The following is a 23,526-nucleotide window of genomic DNA, read 5'->3' on the forward strand; positions in this document are numbered from 1 at the left end:
TTTCTGAATATGTGGTGCTTTTTAGTTCATAAATTTATGAACTCAAAAAGTTCATAAGTGATTACCATTTGTATATATGAAAGGTTTCTTAATTTTTTTTTAAATTAACATATAAAGTATTATTTGTTTCAGGGGTACAGGTCTGTGATTTATCAGTCTTACATAATTCACAGCACTCACCATAGCACATACCCTCCCCAATGTCCATCACCCAGCCACCCCATCCCTCCCACCTCTCTCCACTCCATCAACCCTCAGTTTGTTTCCTGAGATTAAGAGTCTCTTATGGTTTGTCTCTCTCTCTGGTTTCATCTTGTTTCATTTTTTCTTCTCTTCCCCTGTGATCCTTTGCCTTGTTTCTCAAATTCCACATATCAGTGAGATCATATGATAATTGTCTTTCTCTGATTGACTTATTTTGCTTAGCGTAATACCCTCTAGTTCCAGTCACGTCGTTGCAAATGGCAAGATTTCATTTTTTGATGGCTGCATAATATTCCATTATATATATATATATATATATATATATATATATATATCACATCTTCTTTATCCATTCACTTGTCAGTGGACATCCAGACTCTTGCCATAGTTTGGCTATTATGGACATTGCTGCTATAAACATTGGGGTGCACATGCCCCTTTGGATTACTACATTTGTATCCTTGGGGTAAATACCCAGTAGTGCAATTGCTGGGTCATCGGGTAGCTCTATTTTTAGCTTTTTTTTTTTTTTAAATTTTATTTATTTATTTATTTGTTAGAGAGCGAGCGAGAGAGAAACAGCATGAGAGGGGAGAGGGTCAGAGGGAGAAGCAGGCTCCCCGCTGAGCTGGGAGCCTGATGTGGGACTCGATCCCAGTACTCTGGGATCATGACCTGAGCCAAAGGCAGTCGCTTAACCAATTGAGCCACCCAGGTGCCCTCTATTTTTAGCTTTTTGAGGAACCTCCATACTGTTTTCCAGAGTGGCTGCACCAGCTTGCATTCCCGCCAATCATGTAGGAGGGTTCCCCTTTCTGTGCATCCTCGCCAACATCTGTTGTTTCCTGACTTGTTAATTTTAGCCATTCTGACTGGTGTGAGGTGGTATCTCATTATGGTTTTGATTTGTATTTCCCTGATGCCGAGTTATGTTGTCATGTGTCTGTTGGCCACTTGGATGTCTTCTTTGCAGAAATGTCTGTTCCTGACTTCTGCCGATTTCTTGATTGGATTATTTGTTCTTTGGGTGTTGAGTTCGATAAGTTCTTTATAGATTTCGGATACTAGCCCTTTATTTGATATGTCATTTGCCACTATCTTCTCCCATCCCATCAGTTGTCTTTTGGTTTTGTTGACTGTTTCCTTTGCTGTGCAAAAGCTTTTTATCTTGTTGAAGTCTCAATAGTTCATTTTTGCCTTTGTTTCCCTTGCCTTTGGCAATGTGTCTAGGAAGAAGTTGCTGCAGCCGAGGTCGAAGAGTTGCTGCCTGTGTTCTCATCAAGGATTTTGATGGATTCCTATCTCACATTTAGGTCTTTCATCCATTTTGACTCTATTTTTGTGTATGGTGTAAGGAAATGGTCCAGTTTCATTTTTCTGCATGTGGCTGTCCAGTTTTCCTAACACCATGTGTTGAAGAGACTGTCTTTTTTCCATTGGACATTTTTTCCTGCTTTGTTGAAGATGAGTTGACCCTAGAGTTGAGGGTCCATTTCTGGGCTCTCTATTCTGTTCCATTGATCTGTGTGTCCGTTTTTGTGCCGGTATCGTACTGTCTTGATGATTACAGATTTGTAATAGAGCTTGAAGTCCGGAATTGTGATGCTTCCAGCTTTGGTTTTCTTTTTCAACATTCCTCTGGCTATTCGGGGTCTCTTCTGGTTTCATACAAATTTTAGGATTATTTGTTCCAGTTCTGTGAAAAAAGTTGATGGTGTTTTGATAGGGATTGCATTAAATGTGTAGATTGCTCTAGATAGCATAGACATTTTAACAATATTTGTTCTTCCAATCCATGAGCATGGAATGTTTTTTTCATTTCTTTGTGTCTTCCTCAATTTTTTTTTTTTAAGATTTTACTTATTTATTTGACAGAGAGAGAGAGAGACAGTGAGAGAGAGAGAACACAAGCAGGGGGAGCGGAAGAGGGAGAAGCAGGCTCCTGGCTGAGCAGGGAACCTGATGTGGGGCTTGATCCCAGGACCCTGGGATCATGACCTGAACCGAAGGCAACCACTTAATGACTGAGCCACCCAGGCGCCCCTGTCTTCCTCAATTTCTTTCATGAGTATTCTGTAGTTTTCTGAGTATAGATCCTTTACATCTTTGGTTAGATTTATTTCTAGGTATCTTACAGTTTTGGGTGCAATTGTAAATGGGATTGACTCCTTAATTTCTCTGCTTCTGTCTTGTTGGTGGTGTATAGAAATGCAACTGATTTCTGTGCATTGATTTTATATCCTGTCACTTTACTGAATTCCTGTATGAGTTCTAGCAATTTTGGGGTGGGGTCTTTTGGGTTTTCCATATAAAGTATCATATCATCTGCAAACAGTGAGAGTTTGACTACTTCTTTGCCAATTTTAATGCCTCTTATTTCTTTTTGTTGTCTGATTGCTGAAGCTAGGACTTCTAGTACTATGTTGAACAACAGTTGTGATAGTGGACATCTCTGCCATGTTCCTGACCTTAGGGGAAAAGCTCTCAGTTTTTCCCCATTGAGAATGATACTTGCTGTGGGTTTTTCATCGATGACTTTTTATGATATTGAGGTTTGTATCCTCTATCCCTACCCTGTGAAGAGTTTTAATCAAGAAAGGATGCTGTACTTTGTCAAATGCTTTTTCTGCATCTATTTAGAGTATCATATGGTTCTTGTCCTTTCTTTTATTAATGTAGTGTATCACATTGATTGATTTGAGGATGTTGAACCAGCCTTGCAGTCCAGGTTTCTTACTTTTTATAATGGAATCAATTCTAGCTAATTGACCCAGAAAGGGATTTATGAAGGGATACAGGTGTCTAGAGTATTGAAGCAGGAGAGCAAGGTTCTTATCCCATAGAGTTGAAGAATGAATCTCATGGACAAAGGAGAGTGAGTAAAGCAATAGAAGTTTATTAAGCGAGGATACAGAAAAAGCTCTCAGAAGTAAGAGGGGTTCTAACAGGGTTGTCATCGGGGGCTTTTGGGAATGGTCTTTTATAGAAAGCTAACCAGGGAACTTAAGTCCTTTTAACATCTCTATTCATGGCACCATTGAGCAAGGACTAGTGATAACACCTTCAATGGCTTTACTACCTTTTTAGGGTCCCAGTAATTTTGCTGGTCACAGGAGCTGTTATAACAAGGCCCACCTCTGACCCCTAGGACAGCATGGTCTGGTTTGTTCCCTTAGCTCTGGTCTCCTTTCCTCTCCCACATTTTTGAATTTTGTCATCCTGATCCCATGGCCTCCCTGTCTCTCCCTACCTAGCCCCACCTGTCCCTTACTCAGTATCATATCCTGGAGAAGCAGTTTCCAAATTGTCAGGAACGAAACACAGAACCTCCTTGTTTGATAAGGGATTGATGCAGCCATTGACCCCCAAAACATAGCACCTTTTTCCCATCAGGAAGCCTCTGTGATCTTACCTCAGAACATTCTGCCTTGACTGCCACCCAAGCTGAAGAAATACCCTTTGCCAGACTGTTTTCTCAAATCTCACACCTTGACTGTTCTGACTGTAGGCCCTCTAGTTAACAAGCCACATACTTTAGTGAAATACTAGCTATAATGGAAGCTGGTTAATATAGTTGTAGTTTTTGTTGTTGTTGTTTTTGTTGTTTTAGTCTGCTCTGTAAAGGTGGAGTTCGTAGTGTGGGGAAAGTGGATTCAGAAAATTTGGGGCATTATGAATGACAGATACGCACTACGATGTTGATGGGGTTTTGGAATATAGGTGAGGTTCAGGGGGGTGGAGTCCGGAGCCGATGACTAAGACATCTGTGATGCAAAATGGTGGTTTCTTAAAGCATGGGGACAGGACCTGTGGGCAGGAAGAGCTGCTGCACTGGGGTAGTGAGGGGTGGCAGCTTAGGTACTATGGGGTTGGGGGAGGTAAGGAAAAAGGGAGGTTTGCAAAAGAATTTTCATATGCTAAAGAAGACTCACAGGATACTGGAGGCCTTTCCGTACATTTTGAAGTTAAGGTTGTTTACCCCTCTAGTAAGGCATTAACATTAAGATAGTTGGGAACTTCCTGGAGGAACATTATACTCTACCCACTTCAAGTATCTATCAATGGGCTGCAGGTTATAAAGACATTTAATTGTATCTACCTTTCCTTCTGGAAGCTAGGTTATTGATGATAGGAATGCTTTGTTCTTGTAGATTGCTAATACATTTGTAAACTGAGGGAGACTCTATTAAGTTAACTATTTGTTTTTCCTTTAGGGTGGCCAGGAGTGTCAGGAATGTCACACAGTTCCCCTGAGGGGGGGGTTTTGGGGTGTCAGCTTCTGCTTTGTCCTCTGCTTGCCTTCTGTTCCCTCATCAGTGTTAACTTTGTAATTTGACTCCCTGCACATCCCCACCCTTAGCATTATGTCTTGATAGCTTTCCACAGCTGCACCTATAGATCTAGCATGTTCCTATTAAGCACTGCATGGTATTCTAATATAAAGGACCATAGTTTATTAGTCATTTCCCATTCACAGATATTTTTGTTTCTTATCCACAATTAAGTTATTTCTCTAAGATAGAGGTTTAGAAGTATAGCTGATGAGTCAATGGGTTTATACATCTAAAATTTTCATAGATATACTAAATTACCTTTCCAAAAGTTTGTACTGGAAAAATAAAACAAGACAAAACCACAGAGGGAGACAAACCATAAGAGACTCTTAATCCTAGGAAACAAACTGAGGGTTGCTGTAGGGGAGGAGGGTGGAGAGATGGGGTAACTGGGGGATGGACATTAAGGAGGGCATGTGATGTAATGAGCACTGGGTATTAAATAAGGCTGATGAATCACCGACCTGTACCTCTGAAACCTATAATAAATTGTATGTTAATTAATTGAATTAAAATAATTTAAAAAACCAAAAAGGCTATACTGATTTGTTCCCATTAACAGTGCATGAGAATACCCATTTTTCTACACCCTTTTCAACACCAAACTTCATCTGTATTCCAATACCACATCATCAGGAGGATCAGACCTATCTAGGTTTCTTATTTATATACTTTTCAGAAGTGACTTGATAAATAGAGGAGATAATTGATATGGATTTTGGAATATAGGTGAGGTTCGGTGGGGTGAAGTCCAGAGCCGACGACCAAGAAAGAATTCTTCAGATGTATTTGGTGCAAAATGGTGGTTTTATGAAGACACAGAGACAGGACCTGTGGGCAGAAAGAGCTGCTGCACTGGGGTTGTGAGGGGTGGCTAATTATATACTTGGGAGTTGGGGGAGGTAAGGAAAAGGGAGTTTTTCAAAAGAACTCTCATGGGGCACCTCGGTGGCTCAGTCGTTAAGCGTCTGCCTACAGCTCAGGTCATGTTCCCAAGGCCCTGGGATCGAGCCCCACATCGCCCCACATCGGGCTCCCCGCTCCGCGGGAGGTCTGCTTCTCCCTCTCCCACTCCCCCTGCTTATGTTCCCTCTCTTGCTGTGTCTCTCTCTGTCAAATAAATAAAATCTTAAAAAAAAAAACAAACTTTCATACGCTAAAGAGGACTTACAAGTTACCAGAGGCCTTGCCCTTGTCAAGCTAAGGTTTTTCCCTCTAGCAAGGCATTAAAGTGAAGACCACTGGGAGCTTCCTGGAGGAACGTTATTATTTTTTTATTTTATTTTTTTTTAAGACGTTAGTTTATTCATTTGAGAGAGAGAGGGAACACAAGCAAGGGGAGTGGCAGAGGGAGAGGGAGAAACAGATGCCCCGCTGAGCTGGGAGCCTGAGGTGGGGCTCGATCCCAGGACCTGGAGAGCAGGACCTGACCTGAAGGCAGATGCTTAATCATCTGAGCCACCCAGGTGGCCGGGAACCTTATATTCTGCCTGCCTTGAGTATCTGTTAATGGGCTGTAGGTTATAAGGACATCCAGTTTCATCCACATTTCCTGTAGGTAATTGATAAGAATGTTTTTCTTGTTAAAAAAAAATTGTAAACTGAGGGAGACTTAGGTCCTGCAGGACTATAGTCTCTAGAAGTTTAACCATTTGTTTTTCCTTCCCTTAGCTTTAGGGCAACCAGAAGTGGTTGAGGAATGTCACATATATCCCATCCAGGGGTGGGGATGGGGATTGTAGGGTGTCAGCTTGTGCTTTGTCTTCAGCTTGCCTTCTGTTCCCTCATCATAATGATGATTACTAAAAAATTGAAAACCAGATTTATCTCTAAGGAAGCCTTAATCAATAAGCTTAGCATCAGATTTCCTGAGTATAGCTATCAACGGCAAATCTTATTTTCAGCAAAATACCTTTTGGGCTAGATATATCATGATCATTGTATATGATGTTTTTGTAATCTAGTACTTAGTGTATGTTTTTCATGTTGATGAGAAGACAGAGGATGAAGGTCATGAGATGCAGATTTGTCCTGGACTGTATCATTCTTAATATGTATTCTAGATAATTTGTACCTTTTATGATATGTATCCTTATATATGATTTCTCTTAATCATTATTTTTAAATTAGCACCCTGTGTTATCACTAGTTAACTTCCCACAAACTAGACTTATTATTTGAAAATTTACTAGTAACTTCTTCTGGATTCTTTCAGAAGAAATGATTTTGTTTAATACAAAGGCTTGAGATTAGAAGAGAAATTTTTTTTTCTCTAGTGAAGGAAAATGCAAATACAGCAAGGAAATATGCTTGTTTGGATGCCTTATTTGTGATGCCTCCTTTGCTTTCTTTGTAAGGAAGATGCTTAATAGCACTATTGTATTTTCCCTCCCAAAACACTCGATAGTTTTATGATATGAAGTCTTGGTTAGGCTGAATATACTTAGCTTCCTCATTCCTAGGAACTGTTAACTGTCATAATATCACCTTAAATTTGTAGACTAAAGCAAAGATTAGAGTTCCTTTTTCAAAGGATGAATAGGAAATGGAACCATTAAAATAAGAAGTAACACCACACCTGTTTATACATAAAATAGGAATTCTAAAATCAAAAGACATTTTTCAAATGCACGAAGGTATAAAAAGAATGCATCTTCAGTGAATTTTGAGCTTTTAAAATCTTTTCCTGTTAATTTCAAAGGTAATGATTGCTCGTTCATTCCTTACCTTTATCAGGGAGTAGAGCGTTTCATTAGATGTGGAAAATAATGAATTATTTCATTATGACAATTTATTACTTGGAGAAGAAGTGTGGAAGGTAGGGAGAGAGAGTAAGGGGGAGGAGGGCCTGAAGGAAAGCATGGAAAGTCTACCCTCCCATCTTATGTATAATTCCCCAAATCCAACCTTGGCTCTTTTTCTTCCACAGTTTGGGTAGTCTCTTCCATCATCCTTGGACCCACCCACATTGTCCTATTTAGTTTCCAACCACATTGTAAGTCAAAGAAGACGAAGATGTCTGATCTAACTCCGCACACTCCCTGCACTTCCCTGTTTCATTACTGGGCATCTTTGTTGATTGTTCATTTAGTAGTTTTCATTAGATTTCCTTGCTGGCTTTCTCAATTTGATATGGTAAAAGTAATTTTTAATTTTTCTTACCGTGAAAAAATATTTTTCTAATTATAAGCAATATATGCTTACTATAAAAATTAAGATGATAAAGGACATGTATAAAGAAGAATATGAAAATCATACATAATTCTACAACGAAGAGGTTATAGTGGTAGACTTGGGTATAACTGAGTTTTTATAGACCTATTTATGCCTTCATTTTAAGTGTTTATGCTATTTTGCAGCTTAAAATTTGGCAAAATCATGGCATATCCAATATCATGGATATCTTTTCATGTAAATATATATGTATTCATGTCATCACGCAGTTTTTAAAATACTTGAATTACATCATAATGTAACCAATCCTCTGTGTCATTGGTTGTCATTGTGTTTAGGTTGCTTTCTTTTCTTTTTTTTTTTTTTAAAGATTTATTTATTTATTTGACAGAGACAGAGATAGTGAGAGCAGGAACACAAGCAGGGGAAGTGGGAGAGGGAGAGCAGGCTTTCCGCCGAGCAGGGAGCCCAATGTGGGACTCTGTCCCAGGACCCTGGGATCATGACCTGAGCCCAAGGCAGACGGTTAACGACTGAGCCACCCAGGCGCCCTACGTTGCTTTCACTTATTAAAAATTATTAAATATTTCAAACACAGAGTAAGGGAGTACTAGAACATCCTGTATACCTACCACCTGGATGTTCATGTTTTGTATTTTTTTAAAGAAGAAATAAAATGTTACCAGTACCATTGAAACATTTTTTTCCCTTCCAGATTCCATTCCCTATCTTCCTCCTCCTAGATAATCATTATCCTGAAATTTAGATCTTTCCCATTTATGTCACAAAACATATTTTATCTTATATGAATCTATAAACATTGTTGTACCTGCTTTTAAATTTTCTTTATTCTTGTTTTTAAACTTGCTTTTTTTTACCCAACAGTATATTTGAATTTTATCTACATTGTTATATTGTCTGCATTCATTTTGACTATTGTATAGTACTTCATTTTATGAATATATCATTTTTTCAATATTTTATTAATATGTAAGATGTCAGTTTTTTGTTATATCTTAAAAATTTCTCCTTGTGTATATTACAATTAGATGTCATTTCACACTCATCAGATTAGTGAAAATAAAGAGTCTAACAATGTCGATGGCCAGCAAGGATATGAAACAGGTAGTCTTATATACTGCTGGTATATGAGTGTCTGACCACTCTGGAGAGTTTGGTAATAATACCTTTTTTTTCTGAGTGATAACTTGCCATAATGAAATAATTCATTTTTTCCACACTCAGTATATTTCTTGCTTAATAAATGAATCTGTGATCATTGTCTTTGAAATTAACAGGAAAAACTAATTACCAGTATTACCACCCTTATTACTTTGTCCTGTTCTATTTTTATCTGTTTACCTGTGCGATCCAATCCCTTTTTGCCAGTCGCTATTCTCTTTGAATACTTAATACTGAAATAATTTCTGTAGCTAGGATATGACCATTTTCATTAGTAATTTTAAGTTCTGGTCCCCTTAATCAGATTGATAACCGGTTTGTGTTCAACTTCAGTTAACCGGATTATGTTCAACAGTGACTGAGTTATTATGAGAAGTTGCAAATGGCAAACAATGTGAGTTATGAATGATTGAAGGTCTGTTTCTTTAAAAAAAAAACAAAACAAAACCGTATGTTTTTGGCTTCATTATCAAAGAATTCTTTTTAGTCAGGATTCACTTTTGTTTGCAAAACTGAGGAATTTCTCTGCTGGCTCTTAAGTTTTCACAGATTTACTTTCTGTATTTATTTCTGAATTCTTTTGCTATCAAAGATTTTGTTAGGAGTTTTGTAATTGATTAACACATTTAAAGCTTTTATGTTCTTAGAGGATCTGTAAAGTACTACAGAATATAAAATATGAATAAATATACCTTACTGACTTGTTTTGATGATTTGTCAATTTAGAAGGTGATCTTAGAGGATATGTATTTCCAATGTCAGCTCAATCCACTTAGTTTCTCTAAAAACAACAGGAATTCTATCTTGTTGTATGTAGCAGATCCTACAAGTACACCATAGTCTTTTGAGCTTTTGATTTTTTACTTGGTGCAGTGTTTAGATTGGAGTGACAGTGTTTGACTGGATTTTTTTTCTTAAGACAATGATGTGGTTATGATGGTCGTGTGGCATGTAACAAATTTACTAAAAGGCATTGGCCACCAGAGGGCACAGTTTGTTTTTTAAAATGTTAAGATATGGTTTATGGAGTGAAGCATTATCTGTGTGTGCTGAATGGGAAACACATAACAGATGTCTTTTCTTCATAGAGCTTGAATATCAGAAAGTCAGAATCCTGACAACTAGTTTTGTGTTAAAACTCAAGGCAATAATCTTTAAATCTTTATCAATAATGTTGTTTTTAGGAATTAGATTTGATAATAGAAAAACCAAAGGATTGTCAACCTGATCTGTTAAAATATCTATTTATTTCAACATGAATTTGAGTGAAAAGGGAATTATTCATCTCCTTTCTTAGCTTTATCCTGGACACCATGATTTATTGTCCTTCCCCCCCCCCCCCCCTTTTCTTTAGTAAGCTATTATGTCTGCAGATTACTGTGAAGGGGTAAATTTAGGGAGAAGACATTTGTTAATTTACATATAAATGTGAAATTCTATTTGCAATCAAGTTAATCTTATTTTGATCATATAAAGAAAGGTATAGTAGATATATAACAAGTTAAATTATATTTAGATGGGACAGCCAGTATTCTAAAACCAAGAGGTGATCAGATAGGCATTTGGAATATATTTCCACTTACCCAGTGTGATCTAGGAAACACAATAGAAAAAGAAAAACAAAACCAAAAAAAATCTCCATAAGATAAAAGCTTGTTTTCTTGTTGTCTGCAAAAATAATACTAGTTACAGTGGACTGGAGCCTGCGCAAAAAGGCTGTCCCCTTCAAGAGCATTCCTGAAACAAGTGTTTCCAGATGACCTTGTATTAGGTAATACATATATATTCAACAGATAATACATTTTTGGGTAAGAATTTAACCAACAACATTAATAGTAAAAACAGGAATATTTAAGATACAACCTGGAGTTATACTAAAAACCATCTAGTTCATTGACCAGCCTCATACCCTCATTTTTTTAAAGTTTGCTGTATTTTTAAGTAATCTCTATACCCATTTTGGGGCTCAAACTCATGACCCTAGGATCAAAGGTTGCATGTTCTTCTGACTGAGCCAGCCAAACACCCCATGTTTTTTTTTTTTAGTAACAACTTTATTGAGATATAATTCACATACCATACGTTCACCCATTTAAAGTGTATGTTTCATTGGCTTTTAGTATATTCAGAGTTAGCAGTTATCATCACAGTCAATTTTAGAACATTCTCCTCCCCTGCAAAAGAAACCCCATACCCATTGGCGGTTAGTCTCCATTTCTTCCCAACCCCTCCAGTTCCAACCCTAAGCAATTATTTATTTTTTGTCTCTATAGAGTTGTCTATTCTAGACATTTCATTTATAAATGGGATCATATAATATGTAGCCTTTTGTTTCTGGCTTCTTTCACTTAGTTCTTTAAGGTTCATCTGTTGTGTAGCATATATTAGTACTTTGTTCCTTTTGATGGTAACTAATCTGTTGTATGGGTATATGAGATTTTGTTTATCTCTGCATCAGTTGATGGACATTTGGGCATTTTTATTTTTTGAATATTATGGATAATTCTGTTATGAACATCAGTGTACATGTTTTTATGTCTGTTTTTATTTCTCTCTCAAGGATTCACCCATTTATTTTTAGAGAGAGCAAGCACAAGTGGGAGGAGGGGCAGAGGGAGAGGGAGAGAAGCAGACATCCTGCTGAGTGTAGTGCCTGTTGTGGGGCTTGATCCCATGACCTTGAGACCATGAACTGAGCCAAAATCAAAAGTTAGATGCTCAACCAACTGAGCTGCCCAAGTGCCCCTTTTCTCTCTTGAGTATATACTTAAGGGTAGAATTGTTGGGTCATATGGTAACTCTGTAACCCCATAAGAAACTGCCAGATTGTTCCAAAGTGGGTGCGTCATTTTCAACTCCCACCAGCAGTGTGTGTAGTTTCCAAGTCCTCCCATTTCTTTGTCAAGACTTGTTCTTAATCTTTTCTTTTTTTTTTTTATAGACATTCTAGTTGGTGTGAAGTGCTATCTCATTGTGGTTGTGATTTGCATTTCCCTAATCATTAGTGATACTGAGCATCTTTTCATGTGCTTATTGGCTAGTCATACATCTTTTTGAAGAAATGTCCATTCAAATCTGTTGCCTATTTTATCTATCTATTTATATATTTATAATTTTAGGTGGTTAACATATGGTGCATATTGGTTTCTGGAGTAGAATTCAGTGATTCATCCCAGTGTTCATCATAAGTGCCCTCCTAATACCCATCACCCATCTAGCCCCTCTCCTTCCCAACCCCCTCCATCAACCCTGTTTATTGTCTATTGGTAAGAGTCTCCTATGGCTTGTTTCCCTCTCTACTTTTCATCTTTTCCCTCTTCCCATATGTTCATCTGTTTTTTCTTCAATTCCACATCTGAGAGAGATCATATAGTATTTATCTTTCTCTGACTGACTTATCTTACTCAGCATAATACCCTGTAGCTCCATCCATGTAGTTGCAAATGGCAAGATCTCATTCTTTTTGATGGCTGAGTAATATTCCAGTGTGTGTGTGTGTGTGTGTGTGTGTGTGTGTGTGTGTGTGTGTGTGTGTGTGTGTGTGTCTTCTTTATCCATTCATCAGCTGATGGATATTTGGGTTCTCTCCATAGTTTGACTATTGTTGATAATGCTGCTATAAGGATCAGGTTGCGTGTATCCCTTTGAATCTGTATTTTTGTATCCTTTGGGTAAATATCTAGTAGTGCAATTGCTGGGTCATAGAGTAGTTCTAAATTAACATTTTCAGAAACTTCCATACTGTTCTCCAGAGTGGCTGCACCAGCTTGCATTCCCACAAACAGTGTAGGAGGGTTCCCCTTTCTCTGCGTCCCTGCCAACATCTGTCATTTCCTGACTTGTTAATTTTAGCCATCCTGACAGGTATGAGGTGGTCTCTCATTGTGGTTTTGATTTGTATTTCCCTGATGATGAAAAATGTTGGGCATCTTTTCATGTGTCTGTCAGCCATCTGGATAGCTTTTTTTGAAAGTGTCTAATCATGTCTTCTGCCCATTCTTAACTGGGTTATTTGTTTTTGGGTTTTGAGTTTGATGAGTTCTCTGGAGATTTTGGATACTAACCTTTTATCAGATATGTTATTTACAAATATCTTCTCCCATTCCATAGGCTCTCTTTTAGTTTTGTTGATTGTTTTCTTTGGTGTGAAGAAGCTTTTTATCTTGATGAAATCCCAATAGTTCATTTTTGCTTTTATTTCCCTTGCTTCAGGAGATGTATCTAGTAAGAAGTTGCTGTGGCCGATGTTAAAAAGATTACTGCCTGTGTTCTCCTCTAAGAATTTGATGGTTTTCTTTCTCACATTAAGGTCTTTCTTTCATTTTGAATTTATTTTTGTGTATGGTGTAAGAAAGTGGTCCAGTTTCATTCTTTTGTTGCATGTTGCTGTCCAGTTTTCCCAACACCATTTGTTGAAGAGACTGCCTTTTTTTCCATTGGATAATCTTTCCTGTTTTGTCAAAGATTAGTTGACCATATAGTTGTGGTCTGTTTCTGGGTTCTCTTTTCTGTTCCATTGATCTATGTGTCTGTTTTTGTGCCAGTACCATACTGTCTTCATCATTATGGCTTTGTAATAGAGCTTAAATTCTGGAATCATGATGCCTCTAGTTTTGTTTTTCTTTTTCAGAATTGCTTTGGCTATTCAGGATCTTTTGTGATTCTGTACACATTTTAGGATTGTTTGTTCTAGCTCTGTGAAAAATGCTGGTGGTATTTTGATGGGGATTGCATAAAATGTGTGGATTGCTTTGGGTAGTTGTAGACATTTTAACAATATTTGTTCTTCCAGTCCATGAGCATGGAATGCTTTTCCATTTCTTTGTGTCTTCTTCAATTTATTTCATAAGTGTTCTATAGTTTTCAGAGTATAGATCTTTTACTTCTTTTGTTAGATTTAGTCCTAGGTATCTTACTGTTTTTGACGCAATTGTAAATGGGATCAGTTCCCTGATTTCTCTCTGCTGCTTCATTATTATTATTTTTTAAAGATTTTATTTATTTGACAGAGAGAGACACAGTGAGAGAAGGAACACAGGCAGGGGGAGTGGGAGAGGGAGAAGCAGGCTTCCCGCGGAGCAGGGAGCCCGATGTGGGGCTCGATCCCAGGACCCTGGGATAATGCCCTGAGCCAAAGGCAACTGCCTAACCGACTGAGCCACCCAGGCGCCCCAATTGTTAAATCTTCTTGATGGGTAGATCCCTTAATTATGATATAATGCCCTTCTTCATCTCTTGTTACAGTCTTTGTTTTAAAATCTCGTTTGTCTGGTATAAGTATGGCCACTCTGGCTCTTTTGACGTCCATTAGCATGATGGTTCTTCATCCCCTCACTTTCAATCTGCAGCTGTGTTTAGGTCTAAAATGAGTCTCTTATAGGCAGCATATAGATGGATCTTGTTTTTTAAATTCATTCTGATACACCTTGTCTTTTGATTGGAGCATTTAGTTCATTTACATTCAGAGTTATTGAGAAATATGAATTTAGGGCCATTGTGTTACCTGTAGAGTTAGTGTTTCTGGTGATTTTCTCTGGTCCTTTCTAGTCTTTGTTGCTTTTGGTCTTTTTTTTTTTCTCCACTCAAAGAATCCCCCTTAAAACTTTCTTGCAGGGCGGTTTAGTGGTCACAAATTCCTTCAGTTTTTGTTTGTATGGGAAATTCTTTATCTCTCTTTCTATTCTGAATGACAGCCTTGCTGGATAAAGAATTCTTGGCTGCATGTTTTTCCCATTCAGCATGTTGAATATTTCCTTCCACTTCTTTCTTGCCTGCCAGGTCTCTGTGGACAGATTTGCTGCAAACCTGATCTGTCTTCTCTTATAGGCTAAGGACCTTTTTTCCCTTGCTGCTTTCCGAATTCTTTCCTTGTCTGTGTATTTGTGAATTTGACTATGATATGCCTTGGTGATGGCTGGCTTTTGGTGAATTTAACTGGAGCTCTCTGTGCTTCCTCGATTTTGATGTCTGTGTCCTTCCCCAGATTAGGGAAGTTTTCAGCTATAATTTGTTGAAATAAACCTTCTGCTCCTTTATCTCTGTCTTCATCTTCAGGGATTCCTATCATTCACATGTTATTACGTTTTACTCAGTTATGGAGTTCTCGAAGTCTGCCTACATGGTCCATTACTTTTCTTTCCCTCTTCTTTTTGGCTTCATGATTTTCCATAATTTTATCTTCTGTATTACTGATTTTGCTCCTCTACTTTGTCCATCCTTATTTTTGTGGCCTCCATTTGTGTTTGCATCTTGGTTATAGTATTTTTAATTTTGGCCTGGCGAGATTTTAGTTCTTTTATCTTTGTGGTAAGGTATTCTCTGGTGTCTTCTATGCCTTTTTCAAGCCCAGCTAATATCCTTATAAATTGTTGTTTTAAATTCTAGTTCAGACATCTTACTTATATCTGTATTGATTAAAACCCTGGCCATGAGTTCTACCTCATGTTTTTTCTTTTGGGGTGAATTTCTCAGTCTTGTCGTTTTGTCCAGAAAAGAAAAGAAAGAGAAAAAAGAATAACCAAAACAAACAAACAAAAATGAAGCACAAAACAAAGAAAAAGAAAAAAACCCAAGGAAAAAAAATACAAAACAAGCTAACCAAAGAAACCCCCTAGCTCCTAGGTGTGTTTTGGTCTGCTTGTTAAAAGAATCTAGATCCCAAAATAAAATGAAATGAAATAAAAGTAGACAAAAATAAAAACTATATCTGAAAAGTATGTGTATATATATATGTATAAATTTAAAAAATTAAAAAAATTAGAAAATATAAGAAAAATGAAATAATAAGAGAAATAGAGAATAAAAGTAAAAAAGAAACTTGATCCTATTTTCCCTAGAGCTGAAGCTTTGTAGCACTCAATGATCAATAAACTTGGTGTAAGCTAGTTGTTTGTGCTGGCCTTCTGGGGGAGAGACCTTCTGCACTGATTCTCAGGCTGACTTGTTTCAGCCCAAATGCTTCTCCAGTGCTTAGGCCGGTGGGGCTTGGTGTATGCTGCTTGGTCTCCACTAGGTGGGGCTGTTTTGCTCCCTGATGGCTTTCAGCCCTGATGGGCAGGATGAAAATGGCTGTGTCCTGCTGTCTAACCTGGGAGCTGAAAGTTTGCCCCCTATTCTTTAGTGAACCCTCACAGAAAAGCAATCAATGTTTCTACCAGTTTCCATCTGAACCCTGCATTCACCCTGCCCCAGTGGAGCCTTTTTATCTCAGGTATGTGACTGAGTTTCAGAACTCCAAATTTTAGGGATGCCTACGTGGCTGACCAGCACTCTTCCCTCCAGGGCAGGGTCTTGTTGCATTTGTCGCCTGTCCCAGGAAAGCAGTCGCATGACCAGCGGCGGTATGCAGTTTATAGCAGAAAGCCAGCACCAAGATCTGCTGCTCTCTGCTGGCTTCCTGGCTCCTATGCCTGGGAACAGTGCAGCAACTTGGTGCCACCCATTCTTCCTGCAACGCAGGGGATCCTCAGACCACCCTGTCGCTCCTGGGATTCTGCCCCTCTTCGCCACCTGAGCACCTTTAATCCAGGCATGTCCCCCATGGTAGCAAATTTAAAAGTTCAGATTTTCACGCTCTGCCCCTCCTAATATTTTGTGGTAGCCTCAGTAAGCAGACTCCCTCCTTGCTGCAGCATCTACAGCTATGTCTCCTCCAGGTGAACTTCCGCTTCTCCTACCTTCCAAAAGGTGGTTGCTTTTCTACTTGCAGAATTGCAGTTTTTGTTTTCTCAGACCTCCAATTGACTTCTTGGGTGTTCAGAATAATTTGATAACTATCTAGCTGTGTTCAAGGGTTGAGACAAGCTCAGGGTCCTCCTACTCCTTGCTCTCTCTTTCCAAAAAAAAAATTAAAACTTACTACAAAGCTACAGTAATCAAAGTAGGATGTTGCTAACATAAACAGACACAAAGACCAATAAAATAGCATAGATAGCTCAGAAATAAACACATATAAGTCAAATGACTTTGACAAGGGCACCAAGACCATTCAAAGAAAGGATAGTTCTTTCAACAAATGGTATTGGGAAAACAAGATATCCACATGTACCACATGCAAAAGAATAAAATTGGACCCTTATCTTATACCATATAAAAAATTAAAGACCTTACATTTGAGTCAAAGACCTAAATGTAAGAGCTAATATGTAAAACTCTTAGATGAAAACATAAGGGAAAAGCTTCATGACATTGGATTTGGCAATGATTTCCTGGGCATTAAAAGCACAGACAACAAAAGAAAAAATAGATGATTGGACTTCATCAGAATTAAAAACTTTTTGCATCAAAGGGCAAAAGACCCTAAAGACAACCCATGGAATGAAGGAAAATATTTTTCAATCATATATCAGATATCCAGAATATATAAAGAACTCCTAGGATTCAATAAAAATAAGTTAACCTGATTTAAAAATGCACACAGGACTTGGACAATCATTTCTCCAAAGAAGATAAACAATGGCCAACAAGCTCATGAAAAGATACTCAGCATCACTAATCGTTAGGGAAATGTAAATCAAAACTGTATTGCATATATGTTAGGATGACTATAATCAAACAAAATAATAAATATGGCCAAGGATGTGAAGAAATTGGAACTCTTGTGCATAGCTTGTGGGAACTTAAAATGAAAAAACCACTGTGGAAAACAGTATGACAGTTCATCAAAAAATTAAATATAGAATTACCATATGGTCTAGCAATCCCACTACTGGGCGAATACTCAAAAGAAATGAAAGCAAGAACTTGAACAGATATTAGTACACCCATGTTCATAACAGTATTATTCACAATAGCCAGAAAGTAGAAACAAGCAAAGTATCCATCAATGGATGAGTGGATAAAAAAAAAATGTGGTATATGCACACAATAGAATAACATCCTGCCTTAAAAAGAAAAGAAATTCTAATACATGTTACAGCATGGATGAACCCTGAAGGTATTTTGTAAAATGAAACCTGCTGGACACAGAAGGACCCTATGATTCCACTTATATGAGGTGCTTAAAGTAATCAGGTTCATAGAGACAGAAAATAGAATGGTAGTTGCCAGTGGGTAGGAAGAAGGGTAAATGGAGATATTGTTTAAGGGTACAGAGTTTAAATTTGAGAAGATGAAAAAATTCTGGAGATGGATGGTAGTGATGCTTGTACAACGATATGAATATAGACTCCAGACCAAGATGTTGACATAGGAAGTTCCTGGATTTCCCTCCTCCCATGAACGCACAGAATATACAGCTACACATGGAGTAATTCCCTCTGAGAGAAATCCAGAAACTAGCTAGGTGATTCCTATACATCAAGCAACTAAGAAAATACTGACATAGTTTTACAGGAAAGACTGAGACTTATTCTTGCCACAAACCCTACCCTCACTACAGCGTCATACAATCAAGAGGGAACCCCTAATTCCCAGCTTCCTTCTGAGAAGCAAAGAGTTGGGCCACACATATAGCACTCCAATTTTTTTTAAAGACTTTATTTGAGAGAGAGTGAGTGAGAGAGCACGAGCAGGGGGAGAGGTAGAGAGAGGAAGAAACAGCCTCCCCACTGAGCAGGGAACCTGACACGGGGCTGGATCCCGGGACCCTGGGATCATGACCTGAGCTAAAAACTAGAGTCGGATGCATAACCAACTGAGCCACCCAGATGCCCCTCTATTTTTTTTTAATATTTTTTTTTATAATTTCACTTTATGTCTGCTGTAATAATCATTATTCCCTTGTTTCTTCTAGCTTTGGGTTTAGTTCTTCTTATTCTTGTTTCTTAAAGTATAAGTTAGGTTGTTGATTTGCAATATTTCTTACTTTTTCAATGTAAGCAATTATAGATATACATTTCTTTCTTGGCACTACTTTTTCTACATCACCTAAGTTTTGGTATGTTGTGTTTTCATTTACATTTGTCTTAAGGTGTTTTCTAATTGTCCTTGCTATTTCTTCTTTTACCTCCTTTTAAATGCCCTTAGGTTTGAACTTTACCCCACACTCACTCACTCTCTTTCCCTCTTTCTTTTTCTTTTTTAAAGATTTATTTATTTATTTGAGAGAGAGAAAGAGCAAGTGTATGAGTGGGGGGTGGTGGGCAGAGGAAGAGGGAGAAACAGACTCCCCACTGAGCAGGAGGCCTGACCTGGGACTCGATCCCAGGACCCTGAGATCATGACCTGACCTGAAGGTAGACGTTTAACCTACTGAGCCACCCAGGCGTGCCCCTCCCACACTCTGTTTCAAATAAAGTAAGTTTCTTTAGGAAGAACTTTGGAGGTCTTTTCTCACAGACTGCCTCTCTTACTGGGCAGACTTTCTGAACCATTGATCTGGAATTGGCTCCGTTCAAAATGCATCAGCCTCACTGGTTTTCTAATCTAGGAAATGACTGTGTACTTACTGTTTCCTGTGCTTGTTTCTTTATTACTAAAATCTATGTATCTCTTGAATCATTTCCTAGCACAAACCACGTTTTCATTTTTGGTGACTCCCTGGCTTTATGTGCAGTGTGCTGGTTGGGGATAGTTGTCTCTGATCTACTGTTTGCCCCTCTCAGCATGGATCCTTTGTCCTGAAGGTGAGCTAGGGTGAAGGTGACTGACCAGGGCCCCAGTGTTCTTGGTTTTGTGTGCTTTGCCATATTCACCAGGATTTAGCCTTTGCAGTTTGGAGCTGGAGAGGATGACAAATGGTGGTGACCTTCCCTTCCTGCTGAGATACCATATTCCTCAACTGGGAGCTGAGGGGAGAAGGAGCCCTGTGGTCTTTGCCACTGCAGTCCAGAGTGGAGCTTCCATCTTACTGACCTAATGGTGTCGGGGAAGTGGGTTGTGGCTCAAATGCCACAAACTTTGATTTTCTTACTTTAGCTCTCCTTTAGCATAAATTTCTCATCAACCTAATAACTACCATTCTTGGTTTAACAGAGCAGTTGTTTTGAAGGAACAGTTTCTCCTAGTCTTTTAAAATAATCTCTTTGATAATAAGAATATTCTTCTATATCATCTGCTTTTTCTTTTTAATTTTTATTTGACACAGAGAGAGAGACAGAGAGGGAACACAAGTAGGGGGAGTGGGAGAGGGAGAAGCAGGCTCCTGGCTGAGCAGGGACCCCGATGCAGGGTGCCCCTATATCCTCTGCTTTTATAGAGATACTGTTTGGATATTAAGAGGACTTCTAATTTGAGACTTACTTATATGATTTATCTTATAGTTGGTAGCTTCTCAGTTTTTATGTTAAATATTGGGGAAGTATGTGTACTCAAAATGATTGCAATTTTGTGGGAGTATTTTCTCAGTCCTGTCTGAGCAATTTTACCAATATGTATAGATACAAGAGCTATATTCAGAATTTACAAATTGAAAAGTTGATAAATGTAAAACCAGGAAGGAGAATGTTACACTAGAGGTCTCCATAAGCAATAGATACTTTATCATACTCATTTCTGTTATAGTACAGTGTCTGGCATAGAATGTAAATTTCTTTTTTTTTTAATATTTTTTTTAAAGATTTTTTTATTTTATTTATTTGAGAGAGAGAGAAAGAGAGATAGAGAGCATGAGAGGGAAGAGGGTCAGAGGGAGAAACAGACTCTCTGCTGAGCAGGGAGTCCGATGTGGGACTCGATCCCGGGACTCCAGGATCATGACCTGAGCCGAAGGCAGTCGCTTAACCAACTGAGCCACCCAGGCGCCCTAGAATGTAAATTTCTTGAAGGCATAATCTTTATCTCTGGGAGTACCTGAGTTATAGTAGGGATTCAGCAAATTTGTTCAGTGAACCAGTGTATCAATAAAATAATCAAAATGTGGCAATTAATGTTTCAGGTTGACCTGTTGGGAATAAATTATGAAGTAGGAAATAACCAAAATGTCCATAAATATATTGAACAGTTTGCCATCTCAGGGTTTCATTAGTGTTCTTCAGTGAGCATGAAAAACCATATTTAAGGGGTGCCTGGGTGCCTCAGTCGTTAAGCGTCTGCCTTGGGCTCAGGTCATGATCCCAGGGTCCTGGGATCGAGCCCACATCGGGCTCCCTGCTCAGCAGGAAGCCTGCTTCTCCCTTCCCCACTCCCCTGCTTGTGTTCCCTCTCTCGCTGTCTCTTTCTGTGTCAAATAAATAAATAAAATCTAAAAAAAAGAAAAGAAAAGAAAAAGAAAGAAAAACCATATTTAAGAATCTGGTAGCCTGATGTTTGCTGTTTTTAGGATGATTTATGCCATCTGTTTTCTGCTTGCCCTCAGAAGCTCTGTGGAAAAAAACTTGAGGATAAAAATTCCAACTTTAGGGTTTACTTTGCTATCTGACAAGTAGGAAGTATATTGGAGATATACCAACATCTTGGGGTCACCTTCACACCTTTATGACTAGCTTGTTTTATATGTCTCATTTAGGAGTATTTGAGTCAGTGTGACTCACAGCACCATCAATTAGCAGCTGAATCTTGGGTGTGTTATCTTCTTTGAAGCTTAAGTATTTTCTTCTCTAAAACAGGGATGATAATACCTGTGATTTCTGATCCTCAGTTATGAGCATAAAGCTGTCTGTGTGTTCTAGGGCTTCAATTTAGTTATGATAGTTAATTTCAACAGCCACAAATGAGTCGAAAAACCAGTTGTCTATAAACCACATATCAAACTTCTATGTAATACAGTGAAAGATGGGATTAATAGGATAATAGAAAGGTATAAGAGGAAGAAGAAAAAAAGGTGACCTAGACTGCTAATAATTTTAATAATAAGTGCATGTGAACTTTTGCCATAAAGGTGGTGATTATATTAGCACAATGATAAAATTATTAGAGTGCTAGGCTGAGAATGTGGAAACCTGAAACTTAGTGCTGGTTTAATCCCTATATTTGTGGAGATGAGTACTGTGCTAAAATGGGAAGAACATTGGCTTTGGGGTCAGTGTTACTAGACTTCAAATTATGGTACTATCACTGGACGAGTTATTCAACTTTTTTTTTTTTTTCAACTTCTTTAAGTCTGTCCACTTGTCTGTGGTAATACATATCCAAAGCATTAGGGTAGGGAAAATAGCTGTTATTTATTTCTTGCTCTTATTTTGGGTTTTGTTTGCTTTCCCCCACTTTTTCTAGTTTCTTTAGATGAATATTGAGGCCACTGATTTGAGACCTTTTCCTCTTTTCTAATATAAATATTTAGTGCTATAAGTACTATGTTAGTTGTGTCTCACAAATTTTGGTAAGTTGTGTTTTTATTTTCATTCACTTCAAATGTTTAGGGCTCATTTGGCCCATTTCTGAGGCAATAGTTTTCTGAGGACTATTTGGTGTTCTGTATTAGAAAGCTTTCCCACTCTGGCTGTTAAGAATACAATAATTCCCAGCCCTGTGTAGACTCCAGGGGTTGTTCTGCTTACTCCTTTCTTTCTCAGTTTTGGTAGCTCCCTCCCACAAAATGCAGATTATTACTCAGCCAAGGACTTGAGTGGACACCTCTGCATGTATCTAGAGTTCTCTCTTTGTAGCTCCCTTATTCCCAATATGGTGTCCCAGAAAACCTTAGCTGCCTTGGCCTCTCCATACTCTGAACTCTGTCTCCTCAACTCATTGAGACCACGAGACGCTGGGTTCTCCTGCCCTGTTCTGAGGCCTGGAATTTTTCCAGGCAGTGAGCTGAGGTATTTGCAAGGCTCATTGCATTTATTTCTTTCTTCTCAGCAATTGCTGTCTTGTGTTGTTATCCATTCTTTGAAAGCTGACATTTCATACTCTGTTTAATTTTCTAGTTATTTAAACCAAGAGGATAAAACTAGTCCCTGTTACTTGGTCATGGCTGGGAAGTAGAAGTAATTTTAGCATCTTAGTAGGTAATTATACATGCTAATTATCAAATCTTTTTAAAACAAATCACTCAAAAATTCTTACTGGAATAAATTCTCAAGATGGGTGATTTTAGAACTGTATTGACATTGTATAAATTTTTATGCTTTTTCTTTTTTTGTTTTTAATCTCAGTGCAATTAATAAATATAGTAGTCTGGGACTTCTTTTTTAAGGTTTGGCATTCCTAGAATATTAATATGAGCCAAATTTTGTTTTTAATGCTTTTTGAACTTCTTGAGAAATAATATGTTTTAAAAATTATATAGTTGGTCTAAATAGTATTTGCTGACTTAGCACTTTTAAGTATTTAATGTTTTCAGTTATTTATGGACTTATTGTATTTTTTGACATCTTTTAATCAGATATTATTAAGACCTAAAATCTAACTCATTGGTAAAATATATAACCGAAAAAGGTTACTGAGGAGAATTCTAACAGTATACAAGGGGAGATGTAACTTTGAGATGAAAGATAATCGGTTAGTGATTTAAAAAATGCCACAAATGTAATATCTAGATTTGTGCATTTGTTTTTTTGTAAAACAACCTTTTCTTATAATTTAGTTAAAGGCTTAACCTTTAATTATTATATAACCCTCAAATTTCTGTCTTATTCAGTGCTTTCCTCAGTGATGTGCAGAAAGACATGGAAGGTATGACTATTAAATTTGCAAATGGCATGAAGCTTGGAATGGTTAAAATACTAATGTTTTGCCCTTGAGTCCTAAAAGATAGGTACTGAAAAAAGGGGAAAAATAGCTTAGTAGCAGCATCTGTCAAAAATTTGTTAAA

The 23,526-nt window shown here is 37.9% G+C and overlaps 1 protein-coding gene across 8 annotated transcripts in view; it reads left to right on the forward strand.

Moving 5' to 3' along the window:
- RNF13 (ring finger protein 13) overlaps nt 1–23,526 on the forward strand; it is a 155,818-nt gene that overhangs the window by 34,578 nt on the left and 97,714 nt on the right. The window contains exon 2 of one of the 8 annotated variants that reach the window (XM_027587713.2): nt 23,353–23,387. The exons of the other annotated variants lie outside the window; for them this stretch is intronic. Coding sequence (XP_027443514.1) covers nt 23,367–23,387 — 21 coding nt within the window. The 5' untranslated portion in view covers nt 23,353–23,366. The remainder of the gene's footprint in view (nt 1–23,352; nt 23,388–23,526) is intronic. 8 annotated transcript variants of the gene reach the window in all.

This window comes from Zalophus californianus, chromosome 1 (assembly GCF_009762305.2).
Source record: "Zalophus californianus isolate mZalCal1 chromosome 1, mZalCal1.pri.v2, whole genome shotgun sequence".
Taxonomy (NCBI): domain Eukaryota; kingdom Metazoa; phylum Chordata; class Mammalia; order Carnivora; family Otariidae; genus Zalophus; species Zalophus californianus.